Genomic DNA, 19,049 nt, shown 5'->3' with positions numbered 1-19,049 from the left:
GAAATCATTATCAGTTACAAAATGGTAGAAAGATAAATAGCACTCTTTGTAGATTAAAAAAGGCAAAAAAAAACTCAACTCAAAACAAAGCAAAAACACCCACTGACAAATTAAAAAACTCTCTAGATCTTGTTATCATAAGGGAGTATTATGATCATCTAGTTGGATCTCTGGCACCTGAAATTCCTGCATCTGGACTGAAACTTCTGATCACGTTAATATGCTTGCAGCACATGAAATACATCCCAATCAGTTTGCAAATGACCTGAAACTACAATAAAATTGCTTGTAGGGGCTAGTTAGCTATAACACACAACTCTCCTGTTATTTCTTAATGGTGGTTTTCAACCATAAAGCATCAGCATAATGGAGGTTTTAATGAGAGAGTCCAGCACAGGGCTACGAGGATGATCAGGGGCCTGGAGCATCTGCCCTATGAGAGGCTGAGGGAGCTGGGCCTATTCAGCCTGGAGAAGAGAAGGCTGAGAGGGGATCTAATCAGTGTATACAAATACCTCAAGGGAGGCAGTGAGGAGGATGGGGCTGGCCTCTTTTCACTGGTGGCCACCAACAGAACTAGAGGAAACGGCCGGAAACTGAAGCATCAAAAGTTCCACAGGAACTTAAGGAAAAATTTCTTAACAGTGAGGGTGACGGAGCACTGGAACAGGCTGCCCAGAGAGGTTGTGGAGTCTCCTTCTCTGGAGATCTTCCAAACCCGCTTGGATGCAGTCCTGTGCCACGTTCTCTAGGTGACCCTGCGTGTGCAGGGGGTTGGACTAGATGACCTCTAGAGGTCCCTTCCAACCTTAAGCATTCTATGATTCTATGAAATTTCATAGAAGAGAGGCTTTAAAAAAGAGGGGTGACATAGCAGCATGTGATAGCCTGTTTGGATCCAGTAATTGCACATTACATGAATTTAGTGCACCAGTCAGTTTGATGTCTCACTAAGGTACATATCTGAGAGAAAGATTGCTGCAGAAAATTCAGTTTTTGTACATTTGGCTACTTCCAAGCACAATAATGACTAGTTGGCCAAAGTTAGCCATTGATAAGATAAAATATCCTAAGGCTGCCCTGATTCATTCCAAGAGAGGTAGCAATGGACTCTGTAATTTTTCAAACCACTACATATTCGAAGCTCTGAACACGTTCTTTTCTTCATGGCTCTTATTCAAGGTGCTCTATTTTAAATAAACTCAAACGAGGAATAATTAGACTACTTCTAGATGCTCTGAATAATTTGTTATTAAATAAAGTTACTTATGAACAATGGCAGAAACAAAGTGGTTTCGGTTCTACTTTATGGCAAAAATACAGAAGAATTAATTTGTTAGATCTTGGAGGGAGCCAAAAATAGTATCAAATTTTCCTCACTATGATTTTATTCATGAAAGATTAAGCTGATAGTAAATGTTGAATGTGAGAAAACTGCACATATTTAGAAAGATGCATTGAACTATATATCTGAGACACATTATCATATTCAGAAGCAGCTAGTCTGAAAATATTTTCTCAGAACACTAACTAGTTTCTGTCAATAGGAAAAAGACCTTGAGAATCATAGCATTTCATCTGTCCTTAGATGTTTTACACAAATGGACAAGCTGATCATCAATTTGTTGGGAAAAAAATGAATCAACAAATTAACAAAATCCATAACCACTACAACACAAAAAGCACAAAGACCCTGAAACACCAATTGGCCTCTTTATTCCTCTCTCATCTCAAAAAAAAATGGTTTGGGTTTTGAAAAAAAAAAGAGTGCAAAGAAGCATTGTAGGTCATTACATACTACAGTGGTACTCAGGAGAGCAGGAGCATTTCAAGAGAATAAATTTGTAGGTGGCTCATCCATACCATCATCTTGCTGCGTTCCTTTGGAAAGCTTCAGCTGTAGTCTCCAATGTGCAAGCCCAGTTATTGTACCTCTAAACCACAAGCACAGTAGTGCATATCTGACTGATTTTAGAAAGATAATAACTTAAAAGGGCATCATTAAGCAGTCAAATCTCATTTGGGTTACTGTTTACAGGGCAGATAAAGATTTTTCTGTCCTAATACAAATCACTGATGCTGTTAAGATCAAGCAGCACTAATTTATTCTTCAAAAATACATACCTTTTCCTTAATCTCAGGTAGGTCTGCACTAAACAGAAACCATCTTACTCATTTCACCACTAGCACCTTAAAGAGTCTATACAGCCCATAATAGAGCCTTTACACATCCTTACATAGTCTCATTTCTTTCCCTAGATGTCTTCACTTAACAGATGTAAGGATGTAGGGCTTTCTAAGAAATCTCCTAAATTATGCATTCAAAACCAGAATCAACGAAGCAGTGTCAAAAATATTAAAGGGAGCATGCATAAAATTGTTTTGAAAATCTTTGTTACTGACAAGTCATAACCAGTACCTGCAAAGTGAAAAACAGAACACATCATCTGCAATTTATTTTTGTTTTAGGAAAATGGCATTAGCCTCTGCCACTTTCTTTCTAACTTAACACTTAATAGATATATACATATCACTGCATTCATTTTTTAAATTGACTACTTAGGTTTTTGTTGCACAACCTTACTTTTACTTCTATTTTCATGTCTTGAGCATGGGGCAAATATTCAATTAAATTATTTTAAAATAAAAAAGAGCTTTCTCCTCCATAAGTTTTGCTTTGTTGTTACAGTTTTTTTAATGTTTATGTTGAAGAATACTCATGCTGAAATTCAGGTTTTAATGGAGTTTGTACAGTCTTCCTCTGAAGCAAAGGAATAGAGATTTATTTATTTTAACTTTCTTCATATGACCATATTTTCTGTTCAATTACTTTCAGGGTTTTGATGAAGATCAGCCACACTTCCTGTTACCATATTAGTACATATAGCTTTACATTCTTCTATCAATTACACTATTAAAATTATCTAGTAAATATGTTTCTGAATATCAGACTGATACTTTTGTGTATGCAATTGCTCCAAAACCTATTCCTGTCCAAGTGATTTGGACCAGTGAAGAAACACTATTGAATTTGTTCATATTAAGCCAGCTTATTTGCCTCATAGAGAAATGGAGCATGGGTGCAAACTGCCGTGGTGCTTCCCTGCTGGTGAGCAAGAGATAAACATGTATAAATATCTGAAGGGAGGGTGTCAAGAGGATGGGGCCAAATTCTTTTTAGAGACAGAGAGAGAGAAAGAGCACAAAAGCACGAGATACTGTTGCGTGCTGACCCCCCATGGGTCAGTATTGGGTCCAATCCTGTTCAACTTATTCATAAATGACCCCAATGAGGGGACAGAGTGTACCCTCAGCAAGTTTGTTGATGATACAAAACCAGGAGGACTGGCTAAGACACCAGAGGGCTGCTATCATTCAGAGGGACCTGGAAAGGCTGGAGAGTTGGGCAGAGAGGATCCCCTCAAGGAGTTCAACAAAGGAAAGTGCAGGGTCCTGCACCTAGGGAGGAATAACCTGGGTGTCTTGGTGGACAAGAAGTTAATCATGAGCCAGCACTGTGCCTTTGTGGCCAAGAAGGCCAATGGAATCCTGGGGTGCATTAGGAAGAGCGTTGCCAGCAGGTCGAGGGAGCTGATCCTCCCCCTCTACTCAGTGCTGGTGAGGCCACATATGGAGTACTGTGTCCCGTGCTGAGCTCCCCAGTATGAGATGAACATGGAGCTACTGGAGAGACTGCAACATAGAGCTACAAATATGATCAGGAGATGAGAGATTGCAGAAGAGAGCGAGAGAGTGCAAGGGAGCAGGGAAGAGAGTGAGTGTGCAAGAGGGAGGGCATGAGAGAGAGTACGATAGCTAGAGGGAGAGAAAGCGAGAGACAGTGAGAGAGAAAAGAACAAGAGCAAGAGAGCAAGAGCATGAATGAGAGCAAGAAGGGGTGAAAAAGAGCACAAGAGAGCATGAGAGAGAGAGGAGTGAGTGCTGGAAAGAGAGAGAGAGGAGAGCGAAAGAGTGACAGAGGAAGAGGGGGAGGAGAGCAAGAGAGAGGGGAGAGAGCACAAGAGAGAACGAGGGAGCACAAGATTGCTCAAGCAGGAGGAGAGAGAGAAAGAGAGCACATGAGTAAGAGAGAGAACAAAAGCAAGAGTGCAAGATCGAGAGAGCGAGCGAGAGTAGTGAGAACTGCTGTGTAAGACCTGTCGAGGCGTCAGTGGCTGGCAGAGGATGCGGTAGCAGCCCCAGCGCATGAAGGTACATACAAAAGAGTAGGTACATACAAAAAATTTAAGCACGTAACAAGCATGCACAGGATATTTTAGCAAAAAGGCCTAACAAAAACAAACAAAATTGCAAGCCCGCAGGAGCTTCACCACATGCATGCATACTGTGAAATGTTGCAGTTTGAAAGCCGTAGTGCTGGTGGGAGGGGAAGGAGATATCAAATCAGTATCAGATTGACAAACAGTCTGTGGACCGTAGGTCCGATCACTTTCCTAGGAGCGAATCGAGTTCTCAAATAGTGTGATCACCTATAAGCTCGACTCTGGCAGTATCGGATTCACGGACAGTCCGTCAACTGTAGGTCCGATCGCCTCCCCCCAAACAAGTAGTCGAGTTCACAAACAGTATGATTTATTCAAATGCAACATTTACAAAGCAGGTTTCAGATGTCAGTACAGGAAATGCTCTACTAGAGCGTGGGGTTTTTAGCTAGCCCTGATGGACAAATGTGCAATCATCACTCACCCCAGAAGATGGGAGAGGGCTCTCGGTCTTGAGTCTCCTCAGGCGGCGTCCCGACACAAGGATAGGAAAGGGGGATCAGCGCATCAACTGATCCAGAATTTATGATGGATTCTTCCCTCTCACTTCTTAGTCTCTTCAGGCAGCGTCCCAGCGCGAGGGGAGGGAAGGGGGCTCAGCCTGTCGACTGACCCAGGAGTTACGGTGGTTTCTTCCACCCAGACTTTTCATCCTTAGTTCACCTTTTATACTTTTCTTTACATTCAGGTGGAGCTTGAGTGACTAGAGTCATACTTAATATTGTTATTGATTGGTGAAAAAGTTTCTCGCTTTCATTTAAAGGTACAGTCAATCGAAAATCTAGAGCGCATGCTCAGTGAGGAGTGGTCATACCTCGGAGGCGGGTAACTTTTGGGAGGGAGGTGTGGTTTTCACATTATAATGAGCAAAGTTCATCAGAAAAGAGTGATTTGCCACCTTTGCTGGCTCAGCACCGGACTTGTTATCGTGTATCTCCCATTAGACAGCCACTGTGCGGCTTATCAGCAGCCCAGCACAGGGAGTGCAACAGAGTTTGGCCACGGTGTCTTCACTCCGCTCCATCCTCCGTTACTCCCCTTTGCAGCTGCGAGGAGGGCAGATTGCGTTGCCTAGGGAACTGTGGAGGAGCTGAGTCTGTGCGTACCAACCATCCTGGAAGTGGCAACTGTGTATCACCCCAAGCAAGCTTCTGTAATGCCATAACTTCTGTTAGGCCCTAGTTTTCCTCTCAGTTCCTGCTTTCAAACAATTCTTCCACACATATACGCACAAATTTGGTGATCAGCTTTTTTAACAGAACTGCCATTTCAGTATAAACTAGAAATTGCTAGACCCACGCACTCTTGCAAACAAACCAGAAGACTTCATATACTTGAGCTTTCACAGAAAAAAATAAGTGTTGCCAACAATTGTCAAAAACAGGTATCTTCTTTGCCTATTAATGTCAAAATTGAAAACCATAACAATGATATGGATATTGAGACTATCCTGGCAAATGACTTTTGGACAAGTCCAAACCCAGAAAACTACTTATTACTGATAAGTCAGTTCTGCAGTTAGCAGCCACTGTGCAAACAATTTGGATCAGAACTACATGGCACTGAATTTATTTTTACCATCTCCTAGCAAATGTCTTGTTTTGATGAGTCATATTGTAGCTATAGCCTCTCGCGCAAATGGTATTTACTCAGCTAAGCTTTATACAAAAGAACAAAACTGGGAAAATTGCACAGAATTCCTTAAAAAATGCATAGGTACAAGTAAATTTATAGTACAGACCAAGTTTAAAAATCTAATTATATCTGCAATTAGTTTTGTAAAAATGAACCTGAATGGCTGCTGAAGTAATTTTCAATAGGGTTGCTAGAGCAACTGGCACAAGGTTCATTGCCAAGGTAATGTGTGTGCAATGAGCTACTGACAGGAGCACTCTCCTGATGTCAGGGAAGGCTGCCACTGTATTGTAGCACACACAATCTGCACACAGACATGCAGCAGAGACAACCTTTTGTTTCCTATTCAGTGCTGAGAAAGAAGTATTTATTTTTAATGAATTATATATGCTCTATGTCAAGGGCCAAAACAGAAGCCAAACTTCAAAGAAGCTATGAGGTGCTAATGATATCCTTTCAAGACATGGTGTTTCAAAGGTACTGTTTGTCTGTATTTAAAAATAAGCAGAAAGAACAGGGTAATAGGAGTAGACTAAGTAGCTCTCTATTTTCTCGCATGTCTTTCTCATATAGTAATCAGGCAAAGAAGTGACAGGACTCCTAACCTTAAGAAACAAATTGGAATAGTTTTAGCCAGTAACCCTTGTCAGAAAGTTAAATATAACCCCTTTAACCATAATCTTGCAACTCAAAGAACTCATTCAGCCTTAATTAATTTTCCCAGAGTTACACTGCCTAATAAAGGAGGACCATCAAAGATTATTTCAAATTAGTTTGAATGAATTTTTAAAAGAACTTTAAAATGAACAAACATAGGCCAAGCACTTCAAAGGAGCACCCCCCTCCAACCATGAATTGCATGGTTTATGTAATGAACAGCTCTTCAACAGCTTTGAGATCAGATTTATGTTGCAAGTAGTCAAGTGATATCATACCACTTTCTTGGGAATAATTCAATCGGAAATTCTGTAATTCTAACCTGAATTTAGTATATAGCCTAATTTAAATATTGACACTAACAAAAGGGTCAGTCTAATATTAGTAAAAATGACTTGTTAGAACACAGTCAGCAAATAGTGAGACTTTTTCTTAATATATATGAGGAGGATGGTACTACAAGGGAACAGGGACAAAAACCCAAGAAACTATAAATTTTACCGTTTAACAAAAAGTTTTTTCAGGAGAGTTCAGTACAATCACTGCTACAAAAGGCAAGGTCTTACCAGTATCATTTCATATGCAAGTGGTTTCATTGTGTTCAACCACATGTAAATGCAGATACAGCATGTCTGACTTTTTCCAGACATGATAATAATAGTAAACATTTACATCTTTTCCGCCCTAAAGCTCTTCTGTTTAATGCAAAAATCTGTTTTCTTAAAGTTACAATAGTTTATAGGTGTAACCCTCTACAAAATGATCTCTCTCATATGCATGTAGTGACAGTTCAAGTGAAAATAAAACTCTAACCAAAGCTCATGACTAAGATTACTTAAGCAAAATATTTAATCAAATTTGCTCTATTTCTGCCTTTGAGGCCTGGATGTTCTAGAATTGGGTGGAGCTATCCTTACTTTTTTTTTTTTCTTTTATGTGTTGTTTTTTGCAGAAATTTGAAATAGCTGAGGAGACTGCCCTAAACTAGCATTAATTTTGACCATATGCTGGAAAACAATAAGCTTTGAAAGGGAGAAGGGTTTTTATTCATTTTTGAAAATACATATAACTTTCTTGTCTCCCAATGCCACATAAATAAAACATCAAAGCTGTTGTAGCAGGATTTTTCCTATCTCAGAGAGTTGCCAGAATAACTGAGACAAGTTCCTCTGGTAACATGCAACACAGTAAATAATAGAATCAATTTTCAGTGTACTAACACAAGCCATGTACAAAGCTAAATGTAAACAAGTATTGGCAGAATTTCCATGGAGGCTTGTGTTTCTGAGCCTCTATTCCACCGGCAAAAAGTTGAATCATGTTTACCCATTTCTAGGATTATCTAATCTTAGTCTGCAGTAAATATAGTAAATCTAACATTTTTGCAATGAGCGGGGAAGCAAGGTAGGAGGTGGAAAGAAGACTGCACTATGTTCTTTTTATTCTTATTCCATCCAAATCTAACTTCTCTTAATCTAACTGCCTCTCTCAATTTAGAATTCCTACAAGGCTAAGGTTAAAGCCCAACATTAGCAGAAGACAAAAAGCAAGTCATCAAACCCAAAAGGCTTTTGCAAACTTTTACAATCCCTAACCCTACCCCTGCACTGTGGTGTTGGTTTACATCTGTCTCATACTGCGAATGAAGCCATAAAGGGAAGTCATTTAGTGGCAAAATAAGTGGGTAAGTCACTCAGTAACATATATGGAAAGTGAATCATCTCTATTTACCTGATATGCTCTTCATTTTAGCATAGAAAAGAGTCTAGAAATTACTTTAAAAACAATATGAACACCTTACCTTTGTGATTCTGTGATTCTGTAACCTTTGGAGCATCCAATGGTAAAGGGAGAGAATGGAATATAGTTGCCGAGCTACCAAGAGGTTCAAATCAACTCCCACCTTTCAGGAAATTTTATTTCTTAGACACTATCCTCACATCTTCTAGTAAAAACACATCTAGATGTATTCCTCCAGTGTGGGTATAAAACATGTGGGTATATATGCAGTGGGTATAAAAACATCAGAAATGTTGCTAACAATGACAAAGCAGGTCAAAAGATGACAGAAAGTAAAAGAACAGGACATATTAGAAATTAGAAAGAGAATTCAGAAACAGTAGCAGAAACAGAAAATCTAGAGGAAGAGATTTAGAAGACAATGTACACTAATAGTGAAAAAAAACATAAAGCAATATAGGGAACAGATAAAAACAATGATACTGTAAAAAAACATGGTGGAAAAAAAGAACACTGAGAAGATGGACAGACTCACGTAAAGGATTAATTAAGACTAAGTGTAACATATTAGAACATATGCCTAAAAAGATGTAAAAGAAATCTGGTGGGCAACAAACTTTTGTTTCAGTTTTATACATTAATGTGGGAGGCCAGACACGACTCCTGAAGGCTTCAATATGAGTCTAACAGAAATCGCTTTATTCGCGTTACAGCACTCTATCTACTACATTTCTGTTAAGTCATCTAGCCACGTGTACATTGTAATTGGTTACATACTACTGTCCACGCGTCTTCTACTGTACTAGGTTGGCTGTAGATATCGGGGCACGCGTTTACTTGATTAGCCTGCACACAGTCCTCTATTCTGCACTGATAAGCTTGTTTACAGGTTCTTCCTCTCCTACTTCTATTCTTCCAGCTGGTGACTTTCCCACGATCTTTTCGCCTTGGTCTTAGTCCGGCTCATCGTATCCGTCTTCTATCGGGAAGCCTCCGTTACTTAGATATCCTCCCACACATCAAGTCAGAAGAAATCACTTAAGTCTCAATAAGTTGATGAGTAATGGGTGCTTCCTTCATTTTAATTGCTTTGTGAATTTTGTTTATATGAACCTATTATAGCCTATAACCTATATGAACCTATTATATAAAACAATTTGAAAGTATACTGTCAGCCTAATTTGTCCCTAAAATTTTCTATTTTCACACCCTAGAGATTATCACTTATATGTAATTTCCTATGATATTCTGTTAGTCTTTTTACCACTGAAAATAAAACACGACATTGTCTAAATGGGGAGCATGAGAACCCAATCAATAGAAAAGATTCCACTGCCTTTTACACCAAAATATGCATATACGAATAATAGACGTGATAGTTTAGGAGGGTAACCAGCTCCATGGGACAGTAAACTGCATAGGACAACTAAAATCCTGTACATAAGGCAGATAGATAGAGCACATGCAGAATGGGGTGTGGTAGTAACAGAGCATTGGAGCAAATCCGAGTAGACCTAATTTACGCACCGGTAACTCTCTAACTGCTTAAATTACATTGGCAAGATATTAATAAATTTGTCTTGCCTTAATCACATATAAAGGGTTGTGATACATAAGAATCCTCAGACTGCTGCACAGATAAATCTCATCCTAGAGCTGCTATGCTCCAATGACTTTAGTGTGAGCTTCAAGTTTATTCAATGTTTTTCAATGAAAGGCTTCCATTCATGCCACCCTGACAAATGGAAACTGCAATGATGCAATCAGATTAATTTTCATAGCTGATATAAAATTTACAGTGGAGACCATAGAAGTTTTTGACACAGCTTTAATAACCGTGCTGCCACACACTGACCAAGTTCCCATTGGGGCCAGGCACGCAGACTCCGCTTTGTTCACAATGCCCAACTGCTCCCCGGGCAGTAGCTACTCAAGGTTAGCGCAGCAGAGCTGAGGAAATAGCTCTAGTAGGTTTAAGGGGCCCTCAGGAACAACGAGTCGAGTCCCGCCTGGGCTCCCAACCCGTGCCTCCAGCAGCCTCGCCTCCCATCGGCAACCCCTCCTCACGCTTCCCGGGGCTCCTCGTGCAGTCGGTAGTGCGAGCCCTGTTTAAATAATCTGCCCCGTTTAAGCCCTCACGAGCATCTCTCTCCTCCAGTATGCGACCCTCTCTGGCCTGCCTTGCGGTTGGTCACAGTTGGCGCAGTCGACGGGACACCGGTGGGGAGATGCCTCTTTAGGGGCGAGAGGGCTTGGGAGAGGAGGGGCACCGCATTCCCCAGGGGCCCACTGCGGGTCGGTGGGCCCCTGCAGCTCACAAGCCGGCGGGGTGGCTCGCCTCTGCAGAATGGCCAGAGCTGAGAGCGAGCCGGGGGATGCCCAGAGCAGCTCGTGGAGCCGGTCGCCAAGCTCTGACTGAAAAAGCAGGGCTGGCGGTGCAAAAGGCAGCAGGATCTGGGGCGGATTCTGCTGACTGTGCTCCGCGGCCAGGATGAGGCGTTGCTGGGGCACTCCAGTGAAAGGAGCGCTTGGAAAGCGCCCTCGCAGCTGCTAAGGAGGCTCGCCAGCTGACCCAGGAGGTGGCAAGGGCAACCGCGTGTCGAGCCGAGAAGCTGCAGCACCGGTCTGCCCGCATTGCAAACCGCCGGCGATAAGCAAGGGCCGCGAGGGGTGCGTCCCTGGCGCTGCGAGCACTGGTGCGAAAAGCAGACTGGGATGCGGAAACTTGGGGCAGCAATGTCTGGGCCCCCGATGAGCCCCTCAGCTCGGAGTTGGACACTGAGCACGAGGGGGCAGAAGCTGCCCGGTCAGTGGCGGAGCAGCGGCTCACGGGACCGAGTGCAGCCCTTCTGCGAGGGACCACAACTCCTCCGATTTTAAAGCATCAGGGCTGCAGGCTGTGCTGGGATGCTACTGGCAGCAGCTCCGTGAAGGCTTGTTAGAGCAGCTGTTGAGGCTGTGGGATGATGGGGCAGAGACGGTTCATTTTCCTAGAGAGGAGCGCGAGAGGATGGGGGCTCTGCCCCAGGATCCCCAGCTGCACAACGCCCTCTGCGCCCCGCAGTAGCAGAGCCAAAACTTTTCCCCCTCCCTAAGGGAAGGGATGCTGGGTACGGCACCGTTAACCCGGCCGACCGCCACAGGTATCGATGGCGGGCTCCCCGCATGGACTGCTATCGTGGCAGGGCTAAGCCAGCTGCAGCCATCAGCAAAGGTGCCCGGAATCCATTCCTGCAGTTTACGGGACCGGAGCAGATCCCCACGAGCAAAACCATACGGACTAAGGTGCTGCGACCTGCCCCACTCCCTTAAAGCGATGGAGCTACCTGTGATTGGGGGGCGGGTGGGCACGGCAGGGGAAGCCGCTCGGATGGCAGAGGCAGCCTCTGTTAGCAGGGATGGAAAGTTGGGAAGCAGGCAGGCAGACGTGAAACGGAAAGAAAGAGCGAGCCGCGGCACTATGCTCCGAGACCTGCTGCGAGCTGATGTGCCGTGGCGGGAGGTGGACAGCAACGCACACCAAGTCTGAGAGCAGGGGAAGCCCAGCAAGCAGCCCGGAGAGCACAGGGGAGGGCCAGCGACACCTGCTGCCCCGCCTGCAGAGTACACGGAGTGGAAGCTGCCAGCTCAATATTGACAGGGAGGTGAGTCTCCCCGGCCCCCATCCAAATTAGACGATATGTAATGGGGGACCATTGCCCCTTTTATGACATTTGACATTTACTGGCCTAATGAGGGACAACAGCGAGTAATGGCGCTGGTGGGCACGGGGGCGGAGGCTACCATTCTGCATGGGATTGCATCCTGCTGGGGCTGCTTAGTGACTGCGAGTGGCGTCAGCGGGGTGATGTGCAAGCCACGCAATTAAAATTGGCTATGGGCAAATCGCTCCTGGCAAAGACAATCGTGTTGGTGGCCCTGATTCACGAGCATATTTTAGACATTGATATACCCCAAGGGAAAGCAATTGCTGCTCCGTGGGGCCCCTTTTCTTTTGGGTGGCCCTTATACATTAAAACAGCTACTACTATTTTGAGAGAGCACCCTATAAATGGGACCCAGTGGAGCTCCCGGTGCCTACTGCTGTTGTTAACACTAAACAGTACCGTGTACCCGGAGGGCATGAAGAGATAACAGATACCATCCGTGGCCTTTTGACCAGTAAAAAAGAAAGATGGGTCCTGGAATGACTGTGGACTACTGCAGCCTTAACAGCCTAACTCTGATGTTGACTGCAGTTGTGCCTGACACAGTGTCCATGATGGAACGATTGGCCACCAACTAGGACATTGGCATGTGGCAATATATTTGGCAAATGCCTTTTTCTCTCTTGCCATCGCACAAAAGAGCCAAAATCAATTTGCAGTTACCTGGGAAAGCTGCCGCTCTACCTTTATGGTTCTGCCACAAGGTTACAAACATAGCCCCACCATTTGTCACCAGCTGGTAAGTAAGGACCTCGACCGGGTCACCCTGCCCAATAAGGTAGCAATGGGACACTGTATTGATGACATCTTGCTAAGCGGTCCCACTGAAGCAAGCCTTGTTGAAGCAAAGGCATGTGTTCACCAATAGAGTGTGGGTAATGAACCCGAAGAAAATACAGGGCCTCAGCAATGAAGTCGTCTTTCTAGGCATGCTCTAGTCAGCTCCCCAGAGGAAAATACCACAGAAAGCCATCGAGACCATTCCCCTCTCCCTGAACCAACGTCAGTGGGTCAGGCCCTATCCTTCCTAGGGCTTGGGGGGTACTGGCGGACCTTTATCCCGCATCTCGGATACGTTCTACAGCCCATACAGACCATAGTAAGGAAGCAAGCTGCCTTTGAGTGGGACCCTAAACAGAAGGTAGCCTTTGCTCAAGCTAAAGAAGCTTTAAGTCAGCATGCACTTCTGAGCCCAGGAAGAAGAGGAACCCCTTTTGAGCTGGAAGTCACCATAGTAGGTGACATAGCCTCACAGGGTCTGTGGTGACAGGCCTGGACTGGTAAAGAACAATACACCCCAGTGGAACAGCTTCCCTGGCTGCAGCCTGGGCTCTTCAACAGACAGAAGCTATCACAGGTCCAGACCCAGTGGTAGTGCGGACTCCTTTGCCCATAATGGGATGGAGTCGAGATGAAGGACCACTACCTACAAATGGTACTGCACAAGTCCAAACTTTGTGGAAGTGGAAGCATTATCTGCAACTACGCATGATGGCTCCTAAAGCAGGCATCACAGACACTCATGTGCGCCTCTTAGGGGCTATCACCTTTGAGGAATGACCCCTCAAGGATAATTGGCAGTGTAGCCCTCTAGCCATGACCCTAGCATCCCCATGTGTAGAAGCTCCCCCATACAATCAGCTGACAGCGGATCAGCAAGAACGTGCATGATTCGCTGATGGCTCAACCTCATACAAAAGAGCAGAGAGGTGGTGGCAAGCTGTGGTCTTCAATCCAGCTTTCACAAAGAGATTCTGTATGAGATTGGCCCAGGACTATCAAGCCAGTGGGCCAAACTTCGGGCGGGCTATCTAGTGCTCACCAAGAATGAAGGGCCCTTATTTATATACACTGATAGTTGGGCAGTATGCAATAGTCTTAGCATATGGATGGCAGTACAGTATCCATTAGGATGGGCTATCCATGGCAAGCAAATATGGGGACAGCCCCTATGGCCTAGTATCTGGGAAGCCTGCACCCAACATCAAATTGCCATAAGGTGTGCAAATGCCCATACAACTAGTAATTCTGAAGAAGTCAAGTACAATGGTGAGGTAGATGCTATGGCAGCAGTTAGCATGCTTATTGCACCTGGGTTAGCAGATTGGATTCATCATAGAAGTGGCCATCTGGGTGGAGATAGGACCACTAGGGCTAGCGTTCGAGGTCTTCATAACACCATTGTGGTGCAAAAAGAGGCAAGATAGTGTTGCCTTCCCTGTACCCACCTAGCTCTGCAGTGGTTGCAGACCAAAAAGGGATATATTTGCAGAGGACAAAAGCCTGAGGAGGTGGGGCAAATTGATTATATTGGACTCCTACCAGAAAGCCAGTGTCACAGATATGTCCTGAGTGCTGTGGACACCTGCTCTGGTCTATTGTACACCCACTCTTGTGCCGCAGCTACCCAGGCTCACACCATGAAAGCATTAGAAAACTTGATTGGGTTATATGGCTCCCCGGTGGAAGTCTGAATTGATCAGGGCACTCATTTTATAGGGAATGACATTCCAAATTGGGCTGAAGAGTGAGGAACAGCCTGGACATATCACATACCCTACCATCTGCAAAGGTCAGGATTAATAGAGTGAATGAACAGGCTGCCTAAAGAGCATCTGTGCAAACTGTCCCCTGCTGGTACCCTCACCCAGGAGGGCAGGGTTGGGTCTGCAACTGCCACACAAATAAACAACCCTAGAGCCAGAGAGCCATCATCTTGTGAGTATGGGGTTGGCCACCACTACACCTCAAGGGTATTATGGTTGCCTGGTGCCCTGTAATAGTTGAGCTCTCTGGGAGGCAGATGTCATTGCAGGGACCATTGACTCAAACTACCTTGAGGAGGTGAAGGTTGTGATTCATTACACCAGATCCAAACCCCTGCAATATACACAGGGAGACTACAGAGCCTAACTGACATGTGAGTGGATGGTGGTCCCCACTATCCAGGAAACAGATTCCTTGCAGCCCACTCAGCGACCAGGTGGTTTGGGGTCTGCAGGACATACCGTGTGGGTGCATGATCCAACTAACTCCAATCAGTCAGAAGGGGAAATCATTGCCGATGGGCCAGGAGACACTCACCTGTTATGAAATGGGAAAGTGTCCCAGTCAATGTTCCCTCTAAGAGACTCTCGCCCAGAGAACTGTGACCTGATGGATATGCCAAGCGGAGCCGTGACATTGCTGCTCTCCATCCCAGCCTCATACTAGTTGGGACATCAACGGAACTACAGTAAGCACATCAAACCCAACACCCACAAGATAAAGAGCCTACTTCAAGTACCACACAACATAGGGTCCAAAGAGTCAGTGCAGGACAATCCCTGGCAGTGACTGTTATCGTGGCTGTCAAATGTAGGACCATGGGGAAAATGCATTATGCTCCTGGTTCTGGACTGATTCGTTTTGTGTGCATACATGTTATAATTTACTATATACATATATATACTCACTATGATTTAGTCATTTGCACACCTCAGCTGTTAGTTGGGCTAATACTGGAAAGGCATTTCTGAACCTTGTCCACACACTGGTGGCCCCAATACCATGTCTCTGTCAGTCAGGGGGTGGAGTGTAGTGAGAACTGCTGCAGGAGACCTGGTGAGGACCCAGTGGCTGGCAGAGTATGGGGTAGCAGGTTAGAACAGTTCTAGTAGATTTAAGGGGCCCTTAGAAAGAACGAGTTGAAACCTACCCATGTGTTAAACCCATACCTCCAGCAGCCTCCTGTCGGTGACCACCCTCCACCGTACCTAAAGCTCTGCATGCAGTCTGCAGTATAAGTTCTTTATTAAACTTATCATGTTTAACCCCTTATGAACCTTGAGTGCCTGTGTCTTCTGGTATCTAACCCTCTCTTGTCCACCTTGCGGTCACCGGGCCTATCATAAATCTTTGACATTATGCTGGAATCTGCTTCAAAGGTCCTTTAGCACTGCTTAGTATATCCATCTGATATTTTTAACTTTTTAAAAGAGCCTGAAACAGAACATAGTTTTGGATTCATTGGGCTAGGTGAAACAGCTGGGAGGGAGTAGAAAACTAGGGAAGTGTTATAACATTATTAAGAACCTGGGGGGAGTGAAGTTGATGGGCGAGTAAAGAGTTAACAACCAAAACTGCTGAATTGCACAAACTCTGCCAACATGGCAGAAGAGCGATGGAGAGACTTTGAGTACTCTCCCCAACAACAAGATAGGGAAGGGGGCAGTCTTGTGGAGGCAGGGCGGTCCTGCTTCGCTAAAATTTGCAAACAATACCTCACTGGCTAAAGAACTGATACACTTGCAAAACACCCAATAAGGGACCAAAACCCATTTCGCTGATGGTGCAAAGAGCAGATAATCTTTTGGAATTTGCCTAAAGATTCTGGAAGGATCACCTTATAAGGATGACCATAGCACAGTCATGTACTCATTCCCTAAGGATATAAAGGACAGAGTCTAGCATCAGTGAGTTGAGCAGGGATCAGTAACGACACTCAACCAACTCCTCCGGCTGGACCATGAGTATCCCTCCCTTTACCTGGGACGCTGGGTTACGGTAACTCCTTGCAAGGTTGAGAGGCCCCTGTACACTCAGGGTGAAGAAAAGCTCTAGCTTTTTTTTTTTTTTTTTTTTTCTCTCTCTCCTTTCCTGGGACAAGCAGTGTACTCTGTTTAATTGCGCTAATTGCTAGTTGCTATGTGCTAATCAATAATTCCATCCGTATAACAATCACGCCAGTCAATGGTGGATGTTGTTATCACAAAGATCTTACACCGGTGAATAAAATCAACTAACTAAAGCTCAGTGGTAAAATAATCCAGCCCCTCTGGATTCTTTTACTCTCTCCTTTAATGAGCTAGCACAGCACAAGTTCTTCAGAAACAAAAGATGGTAGATATTATTTCAAGTGTTTCATATATATTCAATACAATCCAAATTCAAACCTGAAAACAAAATAAATAAGGAAGCTTCATCTGCTACAGTAAGAAAACTCACATGACTCTCTGAGGATTCTGCAATACTGCTTGACCTTTCTCAAGATCACTTACTGTCACACCACTATATACTTACTATTTAGTTGAATCCGATAACTGATATTCCCGTCGTCTGTCATAACATTCCTGGATTCCAGGGTCATTCCATAAGCTTCTTATTGCATCTACATAGGGGTTTTCAAACATTGACACCTTCTCTACATCAACTTCTCGAACTAACTGTGCATGAGCCTAATTTGAAAAAAAAAGAAAACAATAAAATTTATTTTCTACAGTTAAAGATAGATCATATACAGTGAACATGATTATTAGGAATACTCTTTCAGACTGACCATCTCACCAATGTGAATATACAATTTGAAAATCATCTATCATTAAGAATTATCTATCATCTGTAAAGATGGAAAAAGAGACAAGAGGTATAGGGAATTCCAGCAATGAGAAAGACCAACATATGGTTACCTTCATGCCACTAGACGCTCAAACAAAATACCCACAATCCACCCTGTCAACTGAACCATCCATTACAACCTAAACCTGTGCTACTTGGACAACATAAAGATAGAAAATACAATGAAAATATAGATTATTTAAAGATGAATATTTTACCAAAATCTGTATTTGTGTGAATGAGCTTAATAATAATGCAGAAAAGAATCTGTAACATTCATTTATAGGGTAAAACCTTAAAGAAAATGGTAAATGAATAGAAATAAATAAAAATATTGAATAAACTATAAATAAGCAATGATAAAGTGTCTTCAAACAAAGAAAAATAGTAATGGGGATGATATGAGAGAAGGGGAATTGATAAATGGGTGCATGGGCCCGTATTTCCAGAGTAAGCTTATACTAATACAGTGTTAATTAGATGAAACACAAAATGGTCACATGTTTAATTAAGGTAATTTTAAAGAAAGCTTCCATTCACTTGGTTTCCCAAGGTTTGCCTAATTTGACTTTGAAGAAAATAGAGCAACAAGTAAATTTCAGGCCATGTAAGTAGAGAGACACACAGAGCGTTGGGTTCCAAAGTTATTGTACTACTAGTTTTAAAAAGGAGATAGTCTCAGATCATTACATTTTAACTTGTATTCCAAATGTTTCTGTTATAACCAAGCAACCATAGGTTTTAATCAGAATTTCTGATCAGGGAAATCAACGTTATGGCATTCACGTTCTGGTTCAGATAAACCCTTAGGATTCCCAGGGAATCACAGAATCCCAGAATGGTTGAGGTTGGCAGGGACATCTAGAGATCTAGTCCAAAACCCCCGCACAAGCAGGGACACCCAGAGCACATGGCACAGGGTGGCATCCAGGTGGGTTTGGAAGATCTCCAGAGAAGGAGACTCCACAGCCTCTCTGGGCAGCTTGTTCCAGGACTCTGGCACCCTCACAGGAAAGAGGTTCTTCCTTATAAGGAGATTAAACTTCCTATGTTTCAACTTGAACTTGTTACCCCTTGTCCTGTCACCGGCCACCACCAAGAAGAGCCTGGCCCCATCCTCCCTACAATCACCCCTCAGGTACTCAAACATGTTGATCAAATCTCCTTTCAGCCTTCTCTTATCCAGGCTAAACAGGCCCAGCTCGCTTAGTCTTTCCTCATACGATAGATGCTCTAGTCCCTTAAAATCATCTTCGTGGCTCTCCGCTGGACCCTCTCTAGAAGCTCCACGTCCCTCTTGTGCTGGGGAGCCCAGAACTGCACCCAATACTCCAGGTGCGGCCTCACCAGAGCTGAGCAGAGGGGCAGGATCCCCTCCCTCGACCGGCTGGCAATGCTCCTCCTGATGCAGCCAGGATCCCATTGGCCTTCCTGGCCATGAGGGCACATTGCTGCCTCATGGTTAACTTGTCAACCAGGACTCCCAAATTTCTCTCTGCAAAGCTGCTTTCCAGCAGGTCAAGCCCTAATCTGTACTGGTGCCTGGGGTTACTCCTCCTCAGGTGTGGGACCCTCCACTTGTCCTTGTTGAACCTCATGAGGTTCCTCTCTGCCCAACTCTCCATCCTGTCCAGGTCCCTCTGAATGGCAG

The 19,049-nt window shown here is 44.0% G+C and overlaps 1 protein-coding gene across 1 annotated transcript in view; it reads right to left on the bottom strand.

Annotated features, from left to right (window-relative positions):
- The window catches only part of LOC104577811 (guanine nucleotide-binding protein G(q) subunit alpha), a 34,128-nt gene extending 16,764 nt beyond the window's left edge, over positions 1-17,364 (bottom strand). Inside the window, exon 1 of the mRNA XM_010225312.2 lies at positions 17,084-17,364. Within this exon, the coding sequence (XP_010223614.2) occupies positions 17,084-17,193 (110 nt within the window). The 5' untranslated portion in view covers positions 17,194-17,364. The remainder of the gene's footprint in view (positions 1-17,083) is intronic.
- Positions 17,365-19,049: the final 1,685 nt, after the last annotated feature.

The sequence above is a fragment of the Tinamus guttatus genome, unplaced genomic scaffold (genome assembly GCF_059628265.1).
Source record: "Tinamus guttatus ecotype Peru unplaced genomic scaffold, ASM5962826v1 Tinamus_guttatus_pri_ptg001266l, whole genome shotgun sequence".
Taxonomy (NCBI): Eukaryota; Metazoa; Chordata; class Aves; order Tinamiformes; family Tinamidae; genus Tinamus; species Tinamus guttatus.
This window is presented reverse-complemented; position numbering and strand designations above follow the sequence as displayed.